The 23,018-nt window shown below is 45.4% G+C and overlaps 1 protein-coding gene across 1 annotated transcript in view; it reads left to right on the top strand.

Moving 5' to 3' along the window:
* Nucleotides 1–9,614: 9,614 nt before the first annotated feature.
* LOC135222755 (nuclear pore membrane glycoprotein 210-like) overlaps nucleotides 9,615–23,018 on the top strand; it is a gene marked incomplete at its 5' end in the record, with an annotated part of 42,791 nt that continues 29,387 nt past the window's right edge. The window contains 9 exon segments of the mRNA XM_064261008.1: nucleotides 9,615–9,745; nucleotides 17,852–17,983; nucleotides 18,585–18,681; nucleotides 19,204–19,354; nucleotides 19,575–19,739; nucleotides 20,557–20,631; nucleotides 21,199–21,393; nucleotides 21,695–21,808; nucleotides 22,428–22,592. Of these exon segments, the coding sequence (XP_064117078.1) occupies nucleotides 9,615–9,745; nucleotides 17,852–17,983; nucleotides 18,585–18,681; nucleotides 19,204–19,354; nucleotides 19,575–19,739; nucleotides 20,557–20,631; nucleotides 21,199–21,393; nucleotides 21,695–21,808; nucleotides 22,428–22,592 (1,225 nt within the window).

Here is a 23,018-nt window from a genome sequence, read left to right as displayed (position 1 = left end):
CAGACTTTGTGTCTGCATGGGGTAAGGTGAGGCTACCGGAACTTTCGGTAGACACTCGCTTAGTATATATGACGTTTACATGTTTTCTTTGCATAAGTTCAATGTAATAAGTGTAATGTGTGACTGATTACGGAAGAAGTAGGATTCATGTACGCATTTTAGAGCGGGTTAGAATCAGGAGTTTTCCTCCACAGTAAACAGAAGTTAGAAATAATGAACCTTCTAACCTCCTGTAGATTTTATTTTGCCTAACCCTGTGGTATGGCTTTACGGGCCTAGAAGAAGTGTCTGCTAGAGGATTTACATCAAGTAATCTTAGACTAAAGTGCTCGCTCTCCAATCAGTGTTGTGAAGTGTTGTGCCCCTTGTGTTGTGGAGGGGGCGTCAGATCGGCCCCATAATGCCTCTAGGCCTGGACCTCTGTCGGACTCCCAGGACCTCAGGGAGAGGGCATGTCGAAAGCCGCAAGAGGGTTACGGGGGCTCCCCACGATCTGGCGTCCCTTCGGCAGAACCTGTTTGACGCTTCCCAGGCTGCTAAAGATCGTGCACGTGCACGAATCTTGAAGGATTGCTTCTCGTCATCCGAGGCGTCCTCCCCGCGCAAGGGTTGGAGCTCTCGGAAGGACTCGCGCCCTCTAAGAAGCTTTAGAGAAGAGGACGCTTCACGTCCTCTCTCTCGTCAGGAGGGAAACGTCAGATCGGCCCCATAACGCCTCTAGGCCTAGACCTCTGTCGGACTCCCAGGACTCAGGGAGAGGGCATGTCAAAAGCCGAAGGAGGGTTACGGGTTTTTTCATGCTGATCTGGCTTCCGTTCGGCAAGTCCTGTTGTCGCTTCCCAGGCTGCCGAAGATCAAGCACGTGCACGAATCTTGAAGGATTGCTTCTCGTCCTCCGAGGCGTCCTCCCCACACAGGGGTTGGAGCTCTCGGAAGGACGGCGCCCTCCTAAAGAAGCTTTAGAGAAAGAGGACGCTTCACGTCCTCTCTCTCGTCACGAGAGGATGAAACAGTAAAGAGACCACATTTACTTTTCGAAGATGCGCTGGCTTTTTTCCTAAGGGACATATTAAGGAGGCTCATTCATCTTTCGAAGAGTGATTTGAAGCCTCCTGCGAGTGAACGCTCGTTTATACATTATTAAGGAGGCTCATTCATCTTACCAGAAGAGTGATTTGAGCCTCCTGCGAGTGAACGCTCGTTTATACATTATTAAGGAGGCTCATTCATCTTGCAGAAGAGTGATGAAGCTGTGCCATTGAGAAGATGATTTGAGCCTCCTGCGAGTGAACGCTCATGAAGTTAGAGCCTGTTTCACCTCGCTAGCATTCCAAAAGAATTTGGTAATCAAGGACATTCTAGATTCCACCTTTTGGAGGAGCAACTCAGTATTCGTCTCCTCTCCTCATGGCGCTCCGTTATACGTTATGTAACGTCGCTTACTTCGAAAAAGCAAGCTGATAAGTTTGACGTCCGGCAAGCTGCTTTGCACAGTCAAACAACTAATGTCTCTGGTTCGGCATAAGAAGGGCAATTAGAAGTGAGGAAGCTTTTGGAGGTGTTCGACGTCCTATAAGTAGAGACATTCTCCAGACGCTCGGCAAGCACCTGCGAAAGGGTGTCTTTCGGACGCTCGGCGTTCCTTTGTTTTTGCTGAGTGCGTTTCTGGAGATGCTTCTTGCATTATTAAGACGCAAGTTGTCGCACAGGCGGCCACTGTCTTTGTAAGAAGGTTTGAAGGTCTTTAAGGCCCGTCTGAAGACGAAAGCCATAAGTCTTCCTTAGTGTTCACACACTTCAGGAGCGGCTTGCGGCTCTCCATGGAGACTCGCAATGAGGACGTCCCTTGAAATATCAACGTCATACGCAAAACGCGGTTCGTCATAAACATTGAGATGTTGGCAAGGTCGCTCGCCAGGACGCCTCTTGGCGGGCCTTGCATGCATCAGGGCGCTCAACGAGTTCCTCTCTGAAACGTCGTTCAGAAGACTTGGTGTTTCTCTGCTCAGACAAGCTCGTAGCTAAGCCATGCGGGACGCTCAGCAAGGACACGCTTTCCAAGGACGCTAAGCAGGACGCTCGGCAGGGACACTTATGAGGACGCTTTGTGGAACATTCGCCAGGGACGCTTCGGTGGAAGCTTAGGCAGGACGCTTTGCGAGAGAAAAGGAGAAAAGACTTTTAGAAGGTCGTCTTTATTTGCTTGTTCAGGACGTTTATTTTAGGACGCTTGACGCTTTCTAAAACGCCTCGTAAAGAGGAGGTTTTTTCAGGACTCTCCTCAGGACATTCCTTTACAGAAATTTTTAAAAAAGGATTCGGAGTTAGCGGAGAGACATACCCGAATTTTTTCTTCAATCCCTCTTTCCTCTTCATCGATTTCTCTGAGAATCGGGAAGATTATATACTCGGATTCCTGGGTGACTTTCGGTCAGGTTAAAGGGTTTTGCCCCTATTAGCAAAGTGCTAATAGTTTGTCAAGTAAGGACGTTTTTCCCCATGGTCAAGATACTAAACGTTTTTTTGTCATTTAAGTGGGGAACCCCTCATAAATGGGGTAGTTCTCATTGACATAGATTTAACGTTTTTTATCGTTTAAGCGGATAAACTCATTAACAAATTCCGGAAGAGCTCTCATTCATTTTCAGAGGCTCATCCGGGGAGTAAGAGAAGACTTGTAGACTAGATCCAGGAAGTCCTTATGTCCCAATATCATAAGAACATTGAACGGTCCTTTTCGATCCTCGGTTCTCTCTTGATGATCTCTATTCGAATATTACTCCCTTTTCTTGGCAAAGGTCTTGGCAAAGAGTCAAGGAGTCTTTAAAAGTCTATTCATTAGAACGTGGACATCTTTTCCCTCGTTTTCTCTCTTCCTCGTCGAGGAAAGATGTAGTAGAGAATTCGATGTTTCAAATTACTACAATACTTACGTAGTTTATCTTTGCGTCAATTTTGCTAACGCATGGGTCAAGTCATATACGCATATCGTATTTACCTTCTGCGGATAGAAGCCGAAAGAACTGTTGTTCTAATGTATTTATTTGACACTCCCTTCAACCTTCCAAGAGTTTTCGGAGTAAGAATAACTATTCAGGTATTGTTACGACAACACCAACTCAGATTCTGTATTTAGCGAATTTTGTTTCGTTTAAATATGCCTGCTTGAGAGTTTCCTTTTGCTCCGATAATTTCATACCTTATCCCTTCGTAAAAGGAGTAGCTGGCAACTCAGGCAGATAGTGCGAGACGATGAACAAGGCTGCTGTTACTGTGATCTACGCAGTACCGGCTAGCTCGGTGTCATGCGCGGTTTGTTACCTCTCTCTGCCCTACAATCATGGATTTTAGCCTCGGGTTGAGGAAATTTCTAGTAATCATGAATGAACATGCCTTCCGTTTACTTAGAAAATTTTAGAAAATTTCAACAAGATATCTCTTATACTTGTTCGGTGCGGGTTTACCGCACGGTAACAGAATTCTGTACGAATCTACCGCGGCATAGCACTATAATAATGCTCTCCGCTTAGCAAAGCGCAGCCTTATTTGTAGGGAAGGAAGCAGGCTGAGTGAGGGAATGGATGAGTTTGCTGGGGACCATTTCCTCGCTGGAGAAGCTTGTTTTCCCTGAATAAACAGCAATTCAGACCTCTACAATTTTTCCTCACGAAGAAATTGGAATAACATCAAAGATCTTGTAATAATTCTATTTTCTCTCAACGGCTTGAGGATCACCTCGGTGATAGCGAGAGGGTGCCAGACATCGACAGAGGAACAGATGTTCTGGCACATTGTCTGAAAGAAATTGGAAGCCAAATTGGTCGGCTCGTCAGTTTCCTCGAAGGGTGAGTTTGGATCGAGTGGCCCAAATCATCTCGGATAATTTCTCAGCTCTCTCATAGCTCAAGAAGAGAGAATTGGTTATGGGCTTGGGCACGGAACGTAACGATCCTCAAGAGGTTCGTTATGCTGGGGTCACACATTCACGTATCACGACGGCGTATGCCCACGTATGTGGATCTTGGGCATCATCGCGGTGAAATGACCTTGAGCAGCTGGTAAACAGGACACGGGCTACGGACGTAAGGCCCAGCGACGTAAATTGCGCCGCAAATGTACGCGCAAAGAAAGCAAGGTCGGACGTCTACCTGGAAAAAAAAAAAAAAAAAAAGCTTACGCCGATCAACTTCACGTCAGACCACGCCCACCGTTGTGGGGCTGTGCTGTTTGCCAGGGGTATGAGCACATTACTACAGTTTTTTTAATTTTTTTTTATTTTTATTATGTTTGAATCCGCGAAAGACATCTACAACACAGCTGAATATTACAGTTGAAAATTATATGCCACACAAAAATCGAGATTTATTATCATTGAGAGAGAGAGAGAGAGAGAGAAGAGAGATAGAGAGAGAGATTTACCAAGATATATACTTTCTAATTGTACAACAAAAACATTTCAGTAGACGCAATTAGAATAATGGTTGTAAATGAGCACATCACTGATTATATATTAACCCCATTTCTGAATGATATTTATAGCAATAACCAAGTAACCAGTCGACAAGGAATACAATACGTAGTTTTAGGAATTATGATTTATGAACGCTTTGGGAGCTCTTATATAAGATTAGCACTAGAATTGTCTTGCTTCGATTTTACCATTCAGACATTACACTTAGACTTATAAAAAACTGTTGACTATGGGCGATTTATATTTAAGCGATATAGAATAACATCTAATAACTTATCAAACATTCTTAAAAATAAATAGGAATTCTACCTATTCAAGATAATATTTTTTAGATGTATATAGGAATTCATCTTAGATATTTACATTATTTGTGACACCAGTATTGTAAGACTGCTATTCAGAAGAAATAAATATCTTCGACACTTCCATAATCTGAGAATACCGTGCTCGTGTGTGTGTGTGTGAAAGTTATTCTAGCAGATTATACTATACGTTTGCTGTCTACAAGTGAAGTCTTTTGTTATTTTTGGCCTAAGCAGTAAAGGTTATTTCAAAAACGACTACTCGACTCCTAACAATTTGTTCTTCGTCAGAAATTTCCCCAGTATTTTTCTCTTCGTTTATCCATTTCCCAACTCGCCTTTTATTGAAACCTTGTCTCCATATTCTGAATCGTGATCAGCCACCTGAGACAGAGAAACAGCCCTGGGCTATGAAGCCATCAGTCCTGCTCCCACACAAATGGTTCGCACTGCATGGGTCCATATAAGTACTCGTCCAACCCGGGATTATTCATGGCCTAAAGGAAACCTTACCAATAACACCAGGCCCCAACTCCTCTACTGTTCCTGCGTTGCTAATCATAAATTAATTTCTTACTGGAGCAGGTGTGACAGACGACGTATAGGCGGTAGATGCCGGAATCCTGTTGACGAAAAGGACCCGGTTTGTTGATTTCTGGTTGAGATTTTTGTTGTACCGGAACGCTGGGAATACTACCTTGGGAATAGAGCCTGGGATACCCTGTATCCCTCTGACAGATTCCAATTCATTGTTTGATTGATGATAGCGGTCAAAAGTCCGGAGAAAGTGGAAATCGTATTAGGAGCCAGTGCTAAAGGATTATTCCAAAATCCGCCATTGTCAATGAAAGAAATAACCGAGACCGTCATGTCTTGGGATAATCCTGTGGCCATATTTTCAAGTGATTTTTCCAACAGATGACCCGAGGGCGCCGACCTGACCTTTTATACCACACTACAGCGTTGCCATGTCGTATAGGGTTGTAAATGTGTGAATCGGTTTCGCCGTAGGCTGCAGCGCAATTAGGAGGCCCACGTGCTTCGCGGCGGAAAGAAAACAATGCGGCGAACAATGCAGGTGACCCTAGCGCGTACCCCGCAGCAGTCACCGGGGTGGGTCCCACGTGCAATGCCTGGAGCTACGTATCAGGAGACATTTGGCGTGACCACCCACGACTTGTTTTGAACATTTCAAAAACTGGAGTGTGCTACGGCGCCTAGTGGGCGGGAGCTTAGACCCGGACGACACGTCGCCTGGGACGTTTACGATTTTTTTACCGTTTTAGTTGTTTTTTTACGTTACCATTTACGGTTTTTTTTTTTTTTTTTTTTTTTTTTTTCCTGACGTGAGCTGTTGCCAACTACCAATTTCCGCTCATGCGTGGCCGTGCGTGCGTTGATACGTGAATGTGTGACCTTAGCATTAAACTAGTGCACGTCCGTGCGGGTCTTCTCGATCGAAGGCAACGAACTACTGACGTTCTGAGTAATCCTCACTTTAGAAGTATGTCGAAAGTGAGGAGAGACTGAGGGGCGTCCTTTCGTTAAGTTTTTCGTAATGTTGAAGACGAAGGAGCTTCCTCTTAAGTTGTTCCCTTATTCATGATCCTAGAGGATTAGCTTTAGTCACCACATGTTGGCCTCTAAGAGGTTGGATTCACAGAGGTCAGGTAATTCAGAGAATTGTCCAAAGACCCTTCCCGAGAGAATCGGTGTAATCTAACATCGTCACTTAGTGAAGTTTCTAATATCTCTCCTCTCGGAGTCTGAAGGCGTTCAGACTATCGAGAAGCGATAAGATCTTCAAGATTATGGCAGTCTCTTGGCCAAGGCAAAGCAGTGCTGCCTATTTTCAGTGTTCAATCGGTGCGGGCCGTTTCTGGAGATAGTGAAGGGAAATGACTGTTCCTCCAACTCGACCTCTGTGAATTTCTTTATGGTTCTATCTTTCCGTATGAAGTATGAGATAAGATAGAAGTCCTAACTATTGTAGAATATGCAAATATGTTGTGACGGCCATCTAGGCCTCAGAGATTCGGTTCTGTCAACAACAAAGCTTCACACTTGTGAGGTCTGAGGAGATCTTGAAATTCTCTGGATCGCAGTTCCAGGCATGGAACTTAGACGTAGTTCTGAGTTTCTGATGCCAAAGCATTTCGAACCTATCCTTTCTGCGAACTTAATACACGTGACCAGAAAGGCTAACATTCTAACCGCTACTTCGCCACGGCAAAGAGGGGATAGGGAGCTTTTAGCCATCATCAGAGGTTTTAGCTTTAAAGGACATAATGCGGTCTGTCCTCTAAGCCTTCCGTTCTTGATAAGAACGAAAAACCTGTCTAACCCTTGACCCGAAGGCTTGGAGACCAAGGGTATGGCACAAATTATTGGGCAAGGGCATTAGAGAGTCCTGTGCCCTGTCGGGTCTCTCAAGTTTTATCTTGATAAAACTATAGAAAGTCGAGGTCAACGGACAATCTGCGGTGTTTCCGTAAAAGAAAAGACCAGACTGGTTCATGTCAACGAACACCCTGGCATTATAGTCAAGGAGTTCTTTTAAGAAGTCTCATTCATTATGTTTGCATAAAGATTTGAGATTTTTTCTTAATATGAATGCTCAAGAGGTGAGGGCGCGGCCTCGGAAGCATTTCAACAAAGCATGACACTCAGTAACCATCCTGAGTGCCGACGCTTTAGCGAAGCAACTCTGTGTTCGCTCACACTCCCGACGGGATGTGAAGACGACATTTGAGATCTGTAGTCGCTAGGACCATACATTAATCCGTAGATATATTATTGGGGGCAGCAAGCAACACGAATCCTATCCTATAAGAAAAGGGATAGGTGTGCTTTTTAACTTTGTTTGAAGGGTTGGTCGCTTGAGGCGCGTTCCTTTTCTTTAGCCTAGAAGTTATGGAACTAACTTTGATAGGTTAGGTCAGGTGGTGGTTTTAGCTTCGTTGCCCTCAGAAGTATGGTCATATGGTCTAGTCACATTGTGGTCACGCCCCGCCCGTTGACAGATCATCTAGAGCGCACCAGCATTACAGTCTCTAACTGCTGGCACTCTAGTACGCAGAAGCAGACTTGGTGACAGTAATCACGAAGTCGGCTATGCTAACAGGTGAGGAACCAAAATGTATATCATCTACTAATTTAGTTTCCCAAAAAATCCTATTCTGTCTCTTCCCACCATCCGAAGGTGGGATTCAGCTATATATATATCTGTCAGGTAAGTTTCATGAACAAAATGTTATTGTTATAATACAATTAAGTTTGTTCAATTACTTACCTGGGCGATATATATAATTAAAGTGCCCACCCACCTCCCCTCAGGAGACAGTGGCCACTGATAAAATATGAATAGAAAATGGGAATAGTTCCTGATATCGCCTCCAGCGGCGGGAATGGGTTTTACTACCACCTGGCCGCCCACTGCGTGTGCCGCGAATTTTGAAATTCTGTCGGACTTCGGAGAATACAGCTATATATATATCTGCCAGGTAAGTATGAACAAACTTAATTGTATTATAACAATAACATATTCTATCCATCTTTGGTTAATCTAAGTAATAGAGACACGGCAGATATTTAGCGAGCAATTGCAGTTACTTTGGTTGCTTATTAACAATTTAACGTTTGTTTCTGGTGCTCGGCTGTAATTAACTCAGAACTTAGCTTTGAACTCTATCCTACGGTAAGGGGGGTCAGATGGGAATGCGAGGCTAGGCAAGCAGGTTATGTAATGCAGAGCCTTTGAGGTTTTAGCCCAAAGAGGGTAAATTATACAATTTAAGAGTGCAAATTCACTGCATTACGTAAAGTCAAGATCAGCATTCACATTTATTAAAAATTTATTGAATTGTGGAAAACAATGAAAAAATGAGCAGTTTATCTAATTACATAAGCAGAGATTGTAATAAAACTGAGGGAATAAAGGGGGCAATATCAATGAAAAAACCATCCCCTAGGGGTTACGGGTCCATAGAATTTTGGGAAAACCATTAGTCTATGCTTCTTTGAACAGATAAGCTGCTCATTTTTAGCAAAAATACTTCTGTTAGTAGATCTGTCGAAAGAAGAAATGCAAAATAGGAAAGAAAACTTAAACACACAAGGGAGCAGTGAATTTGGACTGCTTAACTGTAGGATTACCCTCGAAAAGACCTTATAAGGTAGTATCTATACTTTGGTCAAAACTGTTTCGGTCTTTGAAGCTTGGTGATTTCGTGATGAATCATCTGAGCTGATCTTTCTAACCTCCCGGTAACATTACAAACAAGTCATAGGCTACTCTGGCACAGGACCTTGTCATTCAAGACATCACATAGGCTTATGCCATGGTGGGAGTCTTCCTTCTAGTGCTTACATACGTGCCCAGGAAGCTGACATCTGTTGGTGGAAGATCAACATCTGCTTTGTGTAAGAACAACACAAATTTTAGATAATTTAGCATTTTTTGACATTCAAAACTGGATTCTATTTATTGAAATCTCACCTCAAATGAATCCCTCATTTGTCCCTGTTGCATAACGAAAAAGTGAACGGTGTTTACTGAGTTAGGCCACCAGCTTCTTAGGCCTCCATAGACCTAGTCGCTCAATGCTTGGGAACCTCGGTGATGATTATTTTTTGGAAGTGGGACAGATAACACCTGTTCTTACTTGGATGACAAGTTATGTGTTCACTTTGGAGCCATTCATGCATACGATCATTTATTCGTTCATGTTTCATGAATTTTAAAGATTGCAGTGAAGAGGACAAAATGATGTGTAGTTAGGAACTGACTTGCAAAGTAGTATGTTAGGTTTTGATATACTATGAACGTTTTATATTTACAGGTCGTGTTCAAGAAAGGAAGTGGTGTTGCTGGAGGAAGTTATGACAGATGGGTGTGCAAATGAGGCTAAGGTGTCAGCCATTACTCACTCAGCTTCAAGACAAACGGCTATCATATTGGCGCAGGACTCGGGTATAGTATACTGTTGAGTTTTTTCATTTGATAACATTTTATCAAAATATCTTCTTTCAGATACACTTTATTGGAAGGAAGCTAGTACACTTAAATTATTTCTTAATGGCTTTTGCTGTTGAATGTCATTATAGAACGGTGTTTATCTTTGATGTCTAAGTGTTCCTTACATTAATGATTCACAATTTTTTCTCAAATTAAATTATTTTTTATTATTCGTATGATGATAATGGCTCTCACATGATATTTATGTGAACAGACTCATAGGTGTGTAGTACATATATTTTCAACATTTATTAATGTGTTGTCAAGTTACCTGCAAAAAGGTAAACATGAAGCATTTTTAAGTGTCTATTTTATATGCACAGAACTGTTTGAACTTGTAAATAAACTAGTACGTATAGTACGTAGTGTGTTTATGCTGCTATTGCAAAATCCAGTAAGAGAATTAACACAATGATTCTGTGCTGTTGTCTAAATTCACAATTAAGAAAAGTATCACAGCTTGTGGGGTATATAAGTGGTTACATATATTTGTTCCGATACGTAATACAAACCCTCGGTCCTTTAACAATAGGAAGTAGCTAGCGGCAGCTGGAACGGTCGTAAGCTTCGAACAAGGGGAGAACGGTAGTTAACTGCTTGTCCGATCGTCGCGCGGCTGGGAGGTAAACAAATCACTTTTGCTTTCGGCCGTGTGTGGGAAGGACGTGCTCGTCATCGCTCTGCCCGCTTTGTCGTTTGCTTTGAGTTTGAGTATTTGCCCTCTCTTTCTGTATAATTCAGAGTGATTGTAAGTACTTTGCATTTCTTTTGTTAATCATTTATGATGAGTGAAGAAGAAATGGAGATTTCACCACGCCCCCCGGTCGCCGTAGAGTGTTGTCCCGGGCCGGCTGAGGGGCGTAGATGTGGGGAGGGATTCAGATCGTTTGTTGATGTAGATCCTCACGAGGTTTGTACTCGTTGTCGGGGGCGAGAGTGCTCCCGCAACGAGCCCTGTGTAACATGTATGCATTGGTCCGAGGCGCAGTGGGTGCTGTACGAAGGCAGGAAGAGACTTAGGCCGCCCAAGAAGTCATCGGAAAGTCCAGTGACTCCTTTGGTAACGGACACTTCGTCCTCTTTCCTGCCCCCCGGCCAGCCCCCACGTTTCGCGCCTTCCCCTGCGGGGGGGGTTAGTAGCGGAGTCCGTCTCCTCTCTCGATCCGTCGAGTGTGGAGGAGGGCGCCCGCTACCCGGACGTCAGTTGTACTCGGGGTCTTCCGTCCGCTCTGGGTGGGTTCTTCTCCCCCCAGGCGCGAGGAAGCCCCTCTAACTAACCCGACTGTTGCTTCCGCAGTGTGTTCCATCAGCGAAGGACGACCTGGGACAGGTGTGGGAGTCGCTGGGACTGCAGGGAGTGCCGAGCTTACAGGGGTTGATTCAGCGGTTGGCGGTGGGTTCGGCAGTGGTTACTCATGGTGCGGTAACCACTACAACAACCACAATCTCGACACCAGCATATGAGATGCCACCGCATCTGGTGTACACACCACATGTCATGTCGGTAACACCCACGGCTGCAATCCAGAAACCGATTCCTGCCGTGTCAAAGAGGACGGTGCCACAGCCACCTGGATTCTTTGTATTGCCGACCCCGGACTTCCGCTGCCCAAAGAGTACCCCCCTGGACCTGCCGCCAGTGCCGAGGATGACGGTAGCTGCCGACAGGACGCCTGGCTCTCCTGTGGTACCTGCCGTGCCTGCCGTGCCTGCCGTACCTGTTGCTGTCCCAGCCGCTCATTCCCTTTCAGATCAGGTGCCTGCTGCTCATTCACTTTCAGATGTTCCTGCCGTTCCTGCTGTTCCTGGACCTGTTCCTGTTGTTCCTGCTGTTGGTGGTGCTGTCACAGTCTCAGGTCTTTCCGGACAGGTGCAGTCGGGCCCTGTTGCTTCGGCAACTGCCCCTGCTCCCTCCTGGATGGAAGACCTGACGTCTGTTCTGCGGAGCCTGGCGAAGAAGAGAGGAAGAGGAAGAAGGTGTCGTCGTCGTCTTCGTCGTCTTCTCGTCGTCTGCTTTGCCTCTCCTTCCCCTTCGACTTCTAAGGCCAAACAGCCGAAGAAGAAGAAGGTTGCCTCCTCCCCCCTAAGAAGACTCCTTCGGGATCTTCTAAGGGCCCGGCTCGTTCAGGGCGAGCTGGGGAGCTCTTCTGCTGGTCTCCTGTTCCTTCGGGAACGGGGCCCGTCGCTTCTTCTGCAAAGAAGAAGTCGACGGGGACCAGAGGTGCACCAGCCTCGGCTGGTGCGTCCTCACCTGGTGCTAGCGGTTCTGCCGCTAAACCAGGTTCCGTCTCGGCCGCTTCTCGTTCGCGAGAAGCACCAAAGTGGACGCTCTTTCAAAGAAGACCGTCCAGCCAAAGTTTTGACGCCCGAGCTCGCTCGCCGTCAAGACAGCGGCGCGGAGCAGAAGACTGGCGAGAGTCGTGCACACGACTCTCGCCAGGCCAGTGGACGCTCTCGCAGCGATCAACTGGCTGCTCGGGCTGACGTGACGGTCGCTGACCAGCCACGGGTTGAGGCGAGGAAGGAGTCCCCGCGGCCGCCGGTACCAGCCACGGCTGGTACCAGCGGCTCGACGCGCCGAGAGGACGCTGGCCGGTCTCGACGCGACAGAAGCCTAGCAGTCACCCGTCCGCCGCTCCCGATGGGACCGGTGGAGACGGTGACCAGCGGCAGCTCGCCTGACGCTAGAGATCGGTCTCGACGTTCTCAGCCGAGCCAATCGCCCAGGCGAGCGGCAAGGCTAGGCCTGCTGCTCGACCGTCACCGCGGGTTGACGATCAGCAGCAGCCCTCCACCGCACGCTGGGTCCTCCGCCAGCGAGCGAGGGGGGAGCGTCAGGTCTGCCTCCCCTCCCGTACCTTCAACCTCCTCGGGCTATACCGGGAGGAGCGAGGTACCGAGGAGCAATCACGAGAGGTGCGCTGCTCGTGACCCAGCTATGACGCCGTCTTAACGGCTCAGGCACGGTTTTAGGACCGACCAGAACGTACGCGCAAGTAGTTGGAGGCGACCGTCAGGGGTCTGTCGCTGTTCCTCCTTCTGAAGGAGGAGTATCGCGGGATATGCTCTTGCTGGAGGGACTGGACGGTCCTACTCCACAAGACGCAGTAACTCCCGAGATACAGAGGAACTTTGTCAGAGGTCATTAAGCTGATGCGTCTGCATAATGACCTTGCGGAAGGATCGCCGCTACCACCGGCAGAGCCCACGTCCCGGCTCGAATCATTTTGGGGTCCCAAGAGGGAGCCCAAAATGATGGTGGGGTTACCGCGATCGGAGCTTGCAGACTCGGTCCTGGATCAGGTGGAGAATCTCGTCTCAGGACGGGAGGACTCGCTAAAGTCCGGACGGTCTTCTAAGCTGCTTCCTCCTCCTCTACAGCGGCAGAGGCGATTCTACGTGCCTTCGGAAGACCCGATACTGCCTAAACAGGTTAACCCGGAGTTAGCGAGGCTGACTCCAGGTGTGTCCCTGCAGCAGCTCCTGTCGGAGAACCTATGGTTCTCGCAGCAGGAGGCACTTGCCCTGGAATCTACCGCTATGGCAGCATTCCAGGCAGTTTCTGGTTGGATTTGTGGTCCCTCACAATATCCAAAGTAGCGGCCGGCTCTGGGAGTTTCTGCTCTCGAAGACGACGCTTCTTTTAGGAGACTGTGCCAGTCTGGAGGAAGAGCAATCTCTTACCTCGCCCATCAGACTGCTAACCTGTGGGCCAACTTGGTTCTTCGACGTAGGGACGCAGTCCTTACCCGAGTGACCAAGGGGGCCGGGCCGTGTTGAGGCGGCACTCGGGCTTCGAAATGGACCTCTTAGGAGTTCCCCAGCTCTCTTTCCTGGAGAGATGGTGGACGCTGCGGTGGAAAGGCGGCGCACTGACGAGAGTGACCGCTTAGTTCACCAGGCAGTCTCGAAGGTTACTGGGCAATCTCGAGCGACTGCGGCCAAACCAAAGAGCTTGGCTAGCGCTTCCACGGCGGCGAAGACGGTTGCACCGTCCAAACCCCGTGTGAAGACTCCTGCTGCTGTTTCAACTTCTGCTAGAGGAGGCCGCAACCAGCCCTCCTCCCAGCCCTCCTTTCCCCGGGAGAGTGCTGGAAAGAAGTCGAAACGAGGAGGGAAACGCTAGGGACGGCGTTCCCCTCACCTGCTGCCGGAAGTGGGGGGGTGCCTAGCGAGCCATTTGGGCGACTTGGCAGCGCTACGGCGCGAGAACTGGATAGTAGACGTCCTTCGGGAGGGATATCTACTACACTTCGAGTCTCGGCCCCCCTCATCTCCAAACCGGTCCACCTACAGACCTATGTCCGGGGATCAGCAAAGGACAACGCTCTTCGACAGGAGATCAAGACCATGCTGGCGAAACGAGCTGTAGAAATCGTGGAGGACCAGTCACCGGGCTTTTACAGCCGCCTCTTCCTAGTGGAGAAGGCATCGGGGGGCTGGCGTCCGGTGATAGACCTCTCTCCCCTGAACCGCTTGTTCGCACGACGCGGTTCACGATGGAGTCGGCACGCTCGGTGCTCGACTCGATCAGGGGGAACGATTTCATGCTTTCAGTGGACTTGAAGGACGCGTATTTTCAAATACCCATCCATCAGTCCTCCAGAAAGTACCTCCGCTTCATCTTCGACGGGACGGTGTACCAATTCAGGGCACTTTGTTTCGGTCTCTCAACCGCCCCACAGGTGTTCACTGGCGAGTGTTCACTCTGGTGTCGGCTTGGGCCCATTCGCACGGGATACGTCTTCTGAGGTATCTCGACGATTGGCTAGTCCTGGCGAGCTCCCGCTCGCAGTTGCTACAGGACAGAGATCGACTCCTCAAGTTTTGTCGCGATCTGGGGATCGTGATAAACTACGAGAAGTCCGATCTCGAACCCAAGCAGAAGATGAAGTACCTGGGTATGCTGATAGACACGGTAGCAGGGCAAGTCTTTCCGCAGACTTGCGTATCAGCAAATTCAGGGAGGCAGCCGGCCGGTTCCTGTCTCGGCAGGAACAGGCAGCACAGCAATGGCAAGTCGTGATCGGCCATCTGTCGTCACTCGAGAGTTAGTCCCTCACGGGCGTCTTCACCTGCGGTCTCTCCAGTGGAGGCTAAGGGAGAGTTGGTCTCAGGCCAAGGATCCTCCTTACTTTCCCGTGGCTATCACGGGACAAGGTGAGGCAGGACCTAGCCTGGTGGCTCGACGACAAGAACCTCTTTAAGAGGAGTGCCCATACGCACTCCCCCCCCGGAGATGCTTCTGTTCTCGGACGCATCGACCGAGGGATGGGGCGCACACCTGGAGGAGTTGCTGACTGCAGGTGTGTGGGACCAGCACGAAAAGCACCTTCACATCAATGTCCTGGAACTCAAGGCGGCGTTCAACGCTCTCCAAGAGTTTCAGGACCGCTTGGTGGGACACTCAGTGGTGTTGATGTGCGACACCACAGTAGTGGCATATGTCAACAAGCAGGGGGGGCTAGTGTCTCTTCCGCTCCATCAGTTGACGGTGCAGGTGCACGAGTGGGCCACGGCTCACTCGATAGAGCTGTCAGCACGCTACATTCCAGGCAAGAGGAATGTAGTAGCAGACAAGCTCAGCCGTCGGGATCAGGTGATAGGGACCGAATGGTCTCTACACCAAGACGTAGCGGAAAGGCTCTTCAAACCTGTGGGGGCGACCGGTCGTAGACCTGTTCGCCACCCGGCACAACAGAAAACTTCAGGTTCTTTTCAGCTGTGCCGGACCCATGGGCAGCTGCAGAGGACGCTCTCCAACACCCCTGGGACAACCTCTTCGCTTACGCCTTTCCTCCCTTCTGTCTGATTCGGAAAGTGATCAGTCGAGCGCTGGTCACTCCCAATCTCAGAATGATCCTGGTGGCTCCCAAACGGCCGCAAGCCGTTTGGTATCCGGACCTGCTGGCTCTTCTTGCGGACGCACCGAGAGAGCTACCCACTTGGCACAACCTTCTAGCCCAGCCACACGTAGAACGGTAACCACCACCAAGCAGTCCAGTCCCCTTCAACTTCACGGCTGGCTGTTATCCACCATCTCTTGCGAACGAGAGGCTTATCTCGTAGCGCAGCAACAGAGATGGCTGGACACGTCCGACAGTCCTCTGCAGCTGTGTACCAGGGGAAGTGGGCCGTCTTCTGTGGTTGGTGTCGTAGACAGGGTCTGTCTCCTCTCAGAGCCACTCTTCAGCAGGTAGCGGATTTCCTCGTGTTTCTTCGCCGAGAGAAGCTCCTCTCAGTACCCACAGTTAAAGGATATAGAGCCGCCCTGGCTCTCGTCCTAAAACTGAGGGGACTGGACATCTCGAATTCGTTCGAGATCTCCTTGCTAATGAGGAGCTTCGAAAGGTCTTGCCCACCCGGGGAACTCAGGCCCCTGCGTGGGATGTGACTCTCGTACTTAGGAGTTTGACTCGAAGACCCTTCGAGCCACTCCGAGAGTCGTCAGACAGGGATCTGACTCTCAAGACCCTCTTCTTGCTGGCCCTGGCATCGGCGAAGAGAGTAGGGGAACTACATGGCCTTTCTTATGATGTTAAACATACCAGAGGCTGGGGATCTGTGACGCTCGATTTCGTCCCGAACTTCGTAGCTAAGACTCAGAATCCGTCGATCCCTGACGACAGGTTCGAGTCTTTCACGATCCCCTCCCTTCTGGACTTCACCGATAACGATGCGGATGAGATGCTGCTTTGTCCTGTGAGGGCGCTACGGCGCTATCTGAAGAGAACTCGACATCTCAGGCCTGAGTGTCGACGCCTCTTCGTTAGCACTGGGGTTACCAAGAAAGAAGTTTCCAAGAACACGCTTTCTTTCTGGCTGGCTGCGTGAGGTGATCAGGAGAGCGTACGAGGCTGATGGTAGCGACGACATCCGTACGCTCCGACCGAGAGCCCACGAAGTCAGAGGTATCGGACCCTCCTTAGCGTTCCGTAAGAACTTCTCCGTGGCGCAGGTCCTGAAGGCAGGTGTCTGGGCCAACCAGACCACCTTCACGTCCTTCTACCTTCGGGATATTGCCCACAAGTCCTTGGATACTTTTTCCTTGGGACCTGTGGTGGCTGCTCAACACGTTGTGTAAGCTTACCCAGCACCCGAGCAGGCAGAACAGCATCGATTCCTGGTATGACTGGGAGAATGAATGTGCGAATGAGAGAGTGACTGGCTTCTCTTCACCATCTTTCTCTACCTCTACCTGTGGGCAGAGGGATACGGTCGTTACCTTGCTGGAAGGGAGTCAGATGCAGGTAAGCTATTCAACAGAGCTCCATCCTATCTCTTTAACTAGAGATAGGAGTGTATATCCACCACTTTCTCCAACAAGGGGGAGAAAGTGGATGCCTACATGAGACAAACCCATTACTTTACATTTGCTCATGTAAAGGAAAAAGTTCTTACAATGCTGGTACAAAGAGATACGCTTGCCTCTCTCTTAGTACTCGGCCCAGAGGTCTGACCATTGATCCTGCGGTGCACACCCCGATCAATCGGACAGAGGCTTGGACCCTCCCTATCGCTCTTACGACCAGGGAGGCATTCCAGGGATGGACGAACACCAGTCTGTTCATCAAAAGACTCAGATTCCTCCCACCAAGAAGTGAGTCTTCCTATTGTTAAAGGACCGAGGGTTTGTATTACGTATCGGAACAAATGACAATTTGTCGAAAATTGCATTTTTCCTAACTATACAAACCTGAGGTCCTTTACATATAGTCCCTCCTCATGCCACCCCTCACTCTGCGTATTTTGCATGGGCCAAAAGCAAAAGTGATTTGTTTACCTCCCAGTCGCGCGGCGCGCGACGATCGGACAAGCAGTTAACTACCGTTCTCCCCTTGTTCGAAGCTTACGACCGTTCCAGCTGCCGCTAGCTACTTCCTATTGTTAAAGGACCTCAGGTTTGTATAGTTAGGAAAAATGCAATTTTCGACAAATTGTCATTTTGAATAAGAAGAAATCTTAGATAACAAAAGAATATGAGAAGCTCTAACACTCTTGAAGATAAAACTAACATTAAGTCATCGATGGGTTTAAATGGATATTTTTTGTGTATTCCAGGGAGTGGTGGAATTTTGCGATGTGATGTACTTGTTGATGCCATCCACCGGTTGGAGATAATAACAACAACTAGGGAATTATATGTTGAAGAAGCTCCTGAAGAATTTGAAGTTCGTGCCTATGATGATCAAGGTACGTTGGTAATAATTAAAAGAGATTACAGCATTAGGTATGGTAAGGGTAATTTTAATGACCGCCATGATTAGTGGTTTCTATTTAAGGTGAGCTAATATGAGTCAGAAAATTTATTTTTATATTACTGTAACAACCGGTAGAAGGAGGTAGACAGATTTTTGTTATTGGTCTAATGAATGACGGTGAACACAGTCTCAGTCTGTTGATGCCATTACTAGATCTAGCAGAGTTGGAGATGGATGCCCTCATTGGGCACCAGAACAATTGAGAAATGGATATTTGTGCTTGCTGTATTGGTATCATTACTTGCCTCTCATATTTTAGTCACTTGTCAGTTTGATGAGTGCTGTGTGCAACCCACATTTAGCTCTATTTAACAATAATGCTTATTAGGGTATTGTTATAAATTTGTATTTAACAATAAAAACTTGTTTTGGTTGAGCTTTCTACAGACAAGCTTTGTACATCATGCTGAGAAAGTCGTACAGGTATTTACAAAATATTTCAATGTTTTATTGTATTTTAGTAATTTAACAGACGTTTCATTTCCTCTTGTGAATGTCATGGCGTATAAGTGCATGATTTTCCTATTTTTCAGGAAATGAATTTACCACCTTAGAAGGAATTGAAATGACCTGGGAATTGCAGACTGTTACAGACCGCGAAGCTGTTGTTTCAGCTCAGACTGTGTTGAGGTGAGGAATGATGTAGGAAATCAATCTGGCTTCAGAGAGTTTAGACAATTTATATAGTGGTTTGGTTGAATTAGTAACTGAGCAGAAGAATCATACTTAATATTTAGTTTATTATCTGTAGAATTATCACATTAAGTTAACCTTTGGGGATAATAGCTACAGACAACACCCTGTTTACAAGCAAGTTATGTTCTTGAAGGCCAATTCTATGTTGAATTCTTTTTAAGTTGGTTACTGTACTCTCATGCCCATTTAAGTATGGTGATATAAAATCAGTACATTACTGTACACATTACACTACATAACATTACTGTATGTATGGAATAGGCGCAAAAAACAAAATTTGAACTTAATGTAGCAAAGGGGACTCCTCTGAACATAGTTTTAATTTGCGATCCAATTTGTTTGCAACTGAATGTTTGTAAGTTAAATAGGGTGGTGTCTGTAATTAGTTCTCTAAGCTGTTTATCTGTCTTGGGTTTTTTTGCTTGAATTTGCTTGAATGATTCTCTTTGACTGTAGGTTTATGACTTTTGCCGAGTCTCCGTATGAGATGCCTCCAGCCATTGCCCCCTTGGAATCCTCTGGACGCCAGGGCTACATGGTCCTTATTGAAGGGAAGCAAACAGGTTCTGCCAGATTGTCAGTTCGTGTCACTCATCCAGCGTATACTGTAAGTACATTATAATTAAATTTTTTTCACGTAGTTTATTTTATTTGCAATTTTTTTGTGAATTGAGACAATAAGGTTTACCGAGGATTATTCATCATCAACCAGAAATGATAATGGTTAATGTAGTGGAGATTTAATTAACAAAAATCTGATTATACTTAATTTCAGTGATTGCTCTTATCATATATAGCTAATGTAGTTTATCACTGATTTCCTCTAGAACCTGCCGTCAGCTGCTGTTGATTTGATGGTGGTAGCCAATTTATTGCTGGAACCTGCAGACGTGTATGTTCTGCCAAACACATTGGTGAAATACACAGTTTTCCATCTCAAGCAAGGTATTTTTAATCCTGTGAACATACAGGGTACTCAGTACTATTTACAGGTAAATGCTTTTATTGTTTTTCTTAGAAGTTATTCTTAGAAATTATCCTCTAGGGCAGTGTTTCTTAAACTTTCCTGTGCAGCGGAACCCTTTTATTGAAATTACTCATGTAGTGGACTCCTTATTATGATAATTTCCTTCTTGGGTTTAAAAGTGTTTTCAGGGTATAATATATAGTACTAAAATTGCTACTGAATTATTTATTAATTAATGGCTTATCTTCCACATAAATATTTACATTTTACTTAAAATAACTTTTACAACATTATTAATTTTGCACACAAATTTTAGTGAACTTAACAGCAATGCTTCCTCCTCACATTATCCTGAGGACCCCTTGGAACATACCGCGGACCCCCGGGGGTCCGCGGACCACACTTTAAGGAACACTGCTCTAGGGAAGTAATGGTGTCAGTAACCGTACATGGTGCACTGTAGGCATTACCATAGTTCCTAGCTGTAACCCTCTTCGTTCTCTTTACTGTACCTCCATTTATATTCTCTTTCTTCCATATTTCAACCCTATCCTAACAGTTGTGTTATATGTAACTGAAGTTTTTCATCCTATTTTACTTTTAAAACGTTTATAAACTCGATTTCCCTTTCAAGCTGGATGACCTCATAGATCCCAGCAAATGGCCTCATGTCTAAGTTTTATATGCCCTTCCATTCAGTTCTATGTAATTAGGCTAATTTCAGTAGGTGCTGTTTTGAAGTTTTGCAAAATCTACCTGACATACTGACATACACTTTGTTCTATTGTTACGATATCTAGCAACAAGGAATTCACAGTGATTTTGTTTTTGTTTTTACTTAGGTTGCCAAGTCAGAAGTTGCATATCTAAACCATGATGAAATCAGCGTTACATCTGTTGAACTTGGAACCACAGAGGTAATATTATACTTTATTGTTTTATCTATGCTTTTTCTTAAGCTCCAGATGTGTTTGTGGAAAGTTGAATTTAAACATCTCTTGTATGTAGATTATATATTACCTCTGAATTTTGTAGTATTCAAGGTTGAGTATGATGTAGTTGTAAGTTCTGTGTACCACAAAATGTGTGCTCATGATAAAAAAACTAAAGTTTTGGAAACCAATATTTTCTGAGTGGAATTTTTGTCGTCTTCAGCTGATTTTAAAGCTGATTTTCAGTCATTTTTCCAGTCTTTGTCTTTTTAGGTACCTCCACTGTTGTGTGTGATATTCGATTATAATAATAATTGATGAAAGAAGCATGTTATTGCCTTTGTTTAGTCTTTGATGTACTGTAAAGTATGGTAGTAGTTTGTTAGTTTTCTTTTTCACAGAACCTTAAATGATTATAAAATCGACAGGAGAGATTCTTAAAGTATAATTTCTTACTGACTGAAAATTAGAAAAGTATTTAACCTAAACATACTTTATGGCAAACTCCTTATAACATTTTTAATTTGTAAATGACTGCTTTTCTTTTCCAAGGTAATTTTAAGAGACAAGAATGTGAAGTCAGTTGAACTAGTGAAACAGCCCACTGCACTGGTTCATGTGGTGCACCCGTCGTATCTGACAATCTCCATTCTCCCACACAACAATCCAGCTTTAATACGAGGAGATTATTACACTTTTGTCGTTGATGTTTTTGACAAAGAAAACAACAAAATATTGTTGGGAGACGTAAGTACGAGTAAAATGTTTTAGAATGCCTGAAAGTTGAGTGGATGTTCTCTCCATGGTTATATAGATCTTTTATTTATTAATTCTTATGTTGTATGCAAGTTGTTTTGTGTACCAGTGGGATTTAACTATTCTTTATATTGATTTTGGTATCTCTTGTAAAACAGTTTTATTATCTTTCTTATTCACAAATAGCCGTCATGAATTTTCCCGTTTTATGGATGAACTTTTCATATATGTTGCGAGTGTGAACATATCTTATTTGGAGTTTTCCATTAAATAATTTTGTTCTATTTTGCAGAACATTGCCATAGAGACTGTAATTCCCCCGGAGTATTTCGAGACGGAATATCTGTCAAGCAATGGTTCCTATTTGTATGGTGTTCCCATCCAGACTGGTAGAACAAAAATTCAGGTATGTTTGAACTTTATTCATTCTTGATCGTGTGAGTTGAGTCACAAGATGAATTAATTACTCCTTACTTTCAATTTGGTTATCATGGGTAGTTTATAGCTGCAATAAGGTGTTTTACTTATCTAAATTGTAGTATTATACATTTTTTAAGGTATTGTCAAATATGTCTGTACTATTTTTTAAAAGTAAATGAGTGGTGGGAAAGATAATTCAAATATCATGTACTGTACAGAGAGTAAATCAAAGTTTTCTAAGTCTGCAAATAAAAAATTCAAGCAATGAGTAGAGACATAATGCCAGAGGAAAGTAGAATTGATAAAGGAAAGAAAATGGCTAAAGCTTAAGTAAGAAGGGGAAGGACACAATCATCAGCGAACAGATCACATGAATATTAAGCCTAAATACAGGACCTGATTTTTGGAGTGCAGCGATCCAATTAATAATTGGCAGTGCTTTTGTGCCTCCATTTTTGTATGATCATTAGACTGGGGAGCAATGACAGATGGTAAACTCAGTCCTGGAAAGGGAAAGCCTAATATAAAATTTGGATTTTGACAATGACGAATGAAACTGTAATAATATATGTATTTGCATGTAATAATAAGATTTGTATTTGCAGGCCACACTCTCATCTATTCAACTGGAAGATCGCATATTCGAATTAAACCCTCCCTTGCAAGCAGCCCAAGATTTAGAAATCTTTGACCCTTTGATGGTTGTACCGCCCCTCACCATTCTACCATGGGATCCCATCACGAAACCGGTTTACAATGTTACCCTCACTGTAAGTATTGATGTGTCTTTTAATGTACTTTCTAGAGTAAAATTCCTATAGGGGGTAAGTGCCTTCAGTGCACCTCATTTTGGTGCTATATAGGCATTACTTATGTTTCATTGCAGTGTCCTTTCAGCTTTTAGTTGCAATCCCTTTTATTTATTTTATTTTATTATGTTTTTTTTTTCCTTTTACCATACCTCTGTTTAAATCTTCTTCTTTTTTTTCCAAGCACTGAATGACCTCATAGGTCCCAGCACTTGGCCTTTGGCTCAGATTTTATGTTCCAGTTCTAGTTTCAAAAGTAAAATACCAGATATTAGCTAAATACATCAGGGGAGTCAGATAATCTCATTTGAGAAAATGGAGTTGTTTCCATTTCCTTCGGTCTTAACATTGGGATAAATACTTAGCGCCAGCTGGAAACAGAACAGG

Source organism: Macrobrachium nipponense, chromosome 8 (genome assembly GCF_015104395.2).
Source record: "Macrobrachium nipponense isolate FS-2020 chromosome 8, ASM1510439v2, whole genome shotgun sequence".
NCBI classification, from domain to species: Eukaryota; Metazoa; Arthropoda; class Malacostraca; order Decapoda; family Palaemonidae; genus Macrobrachium; species Macrobrachium nipponense.
The sequence above is the reverse complement of the archived record's forward strand: the minus strand, read 5'-3'. Positions and strand labels throughout refer to the sequence as shown.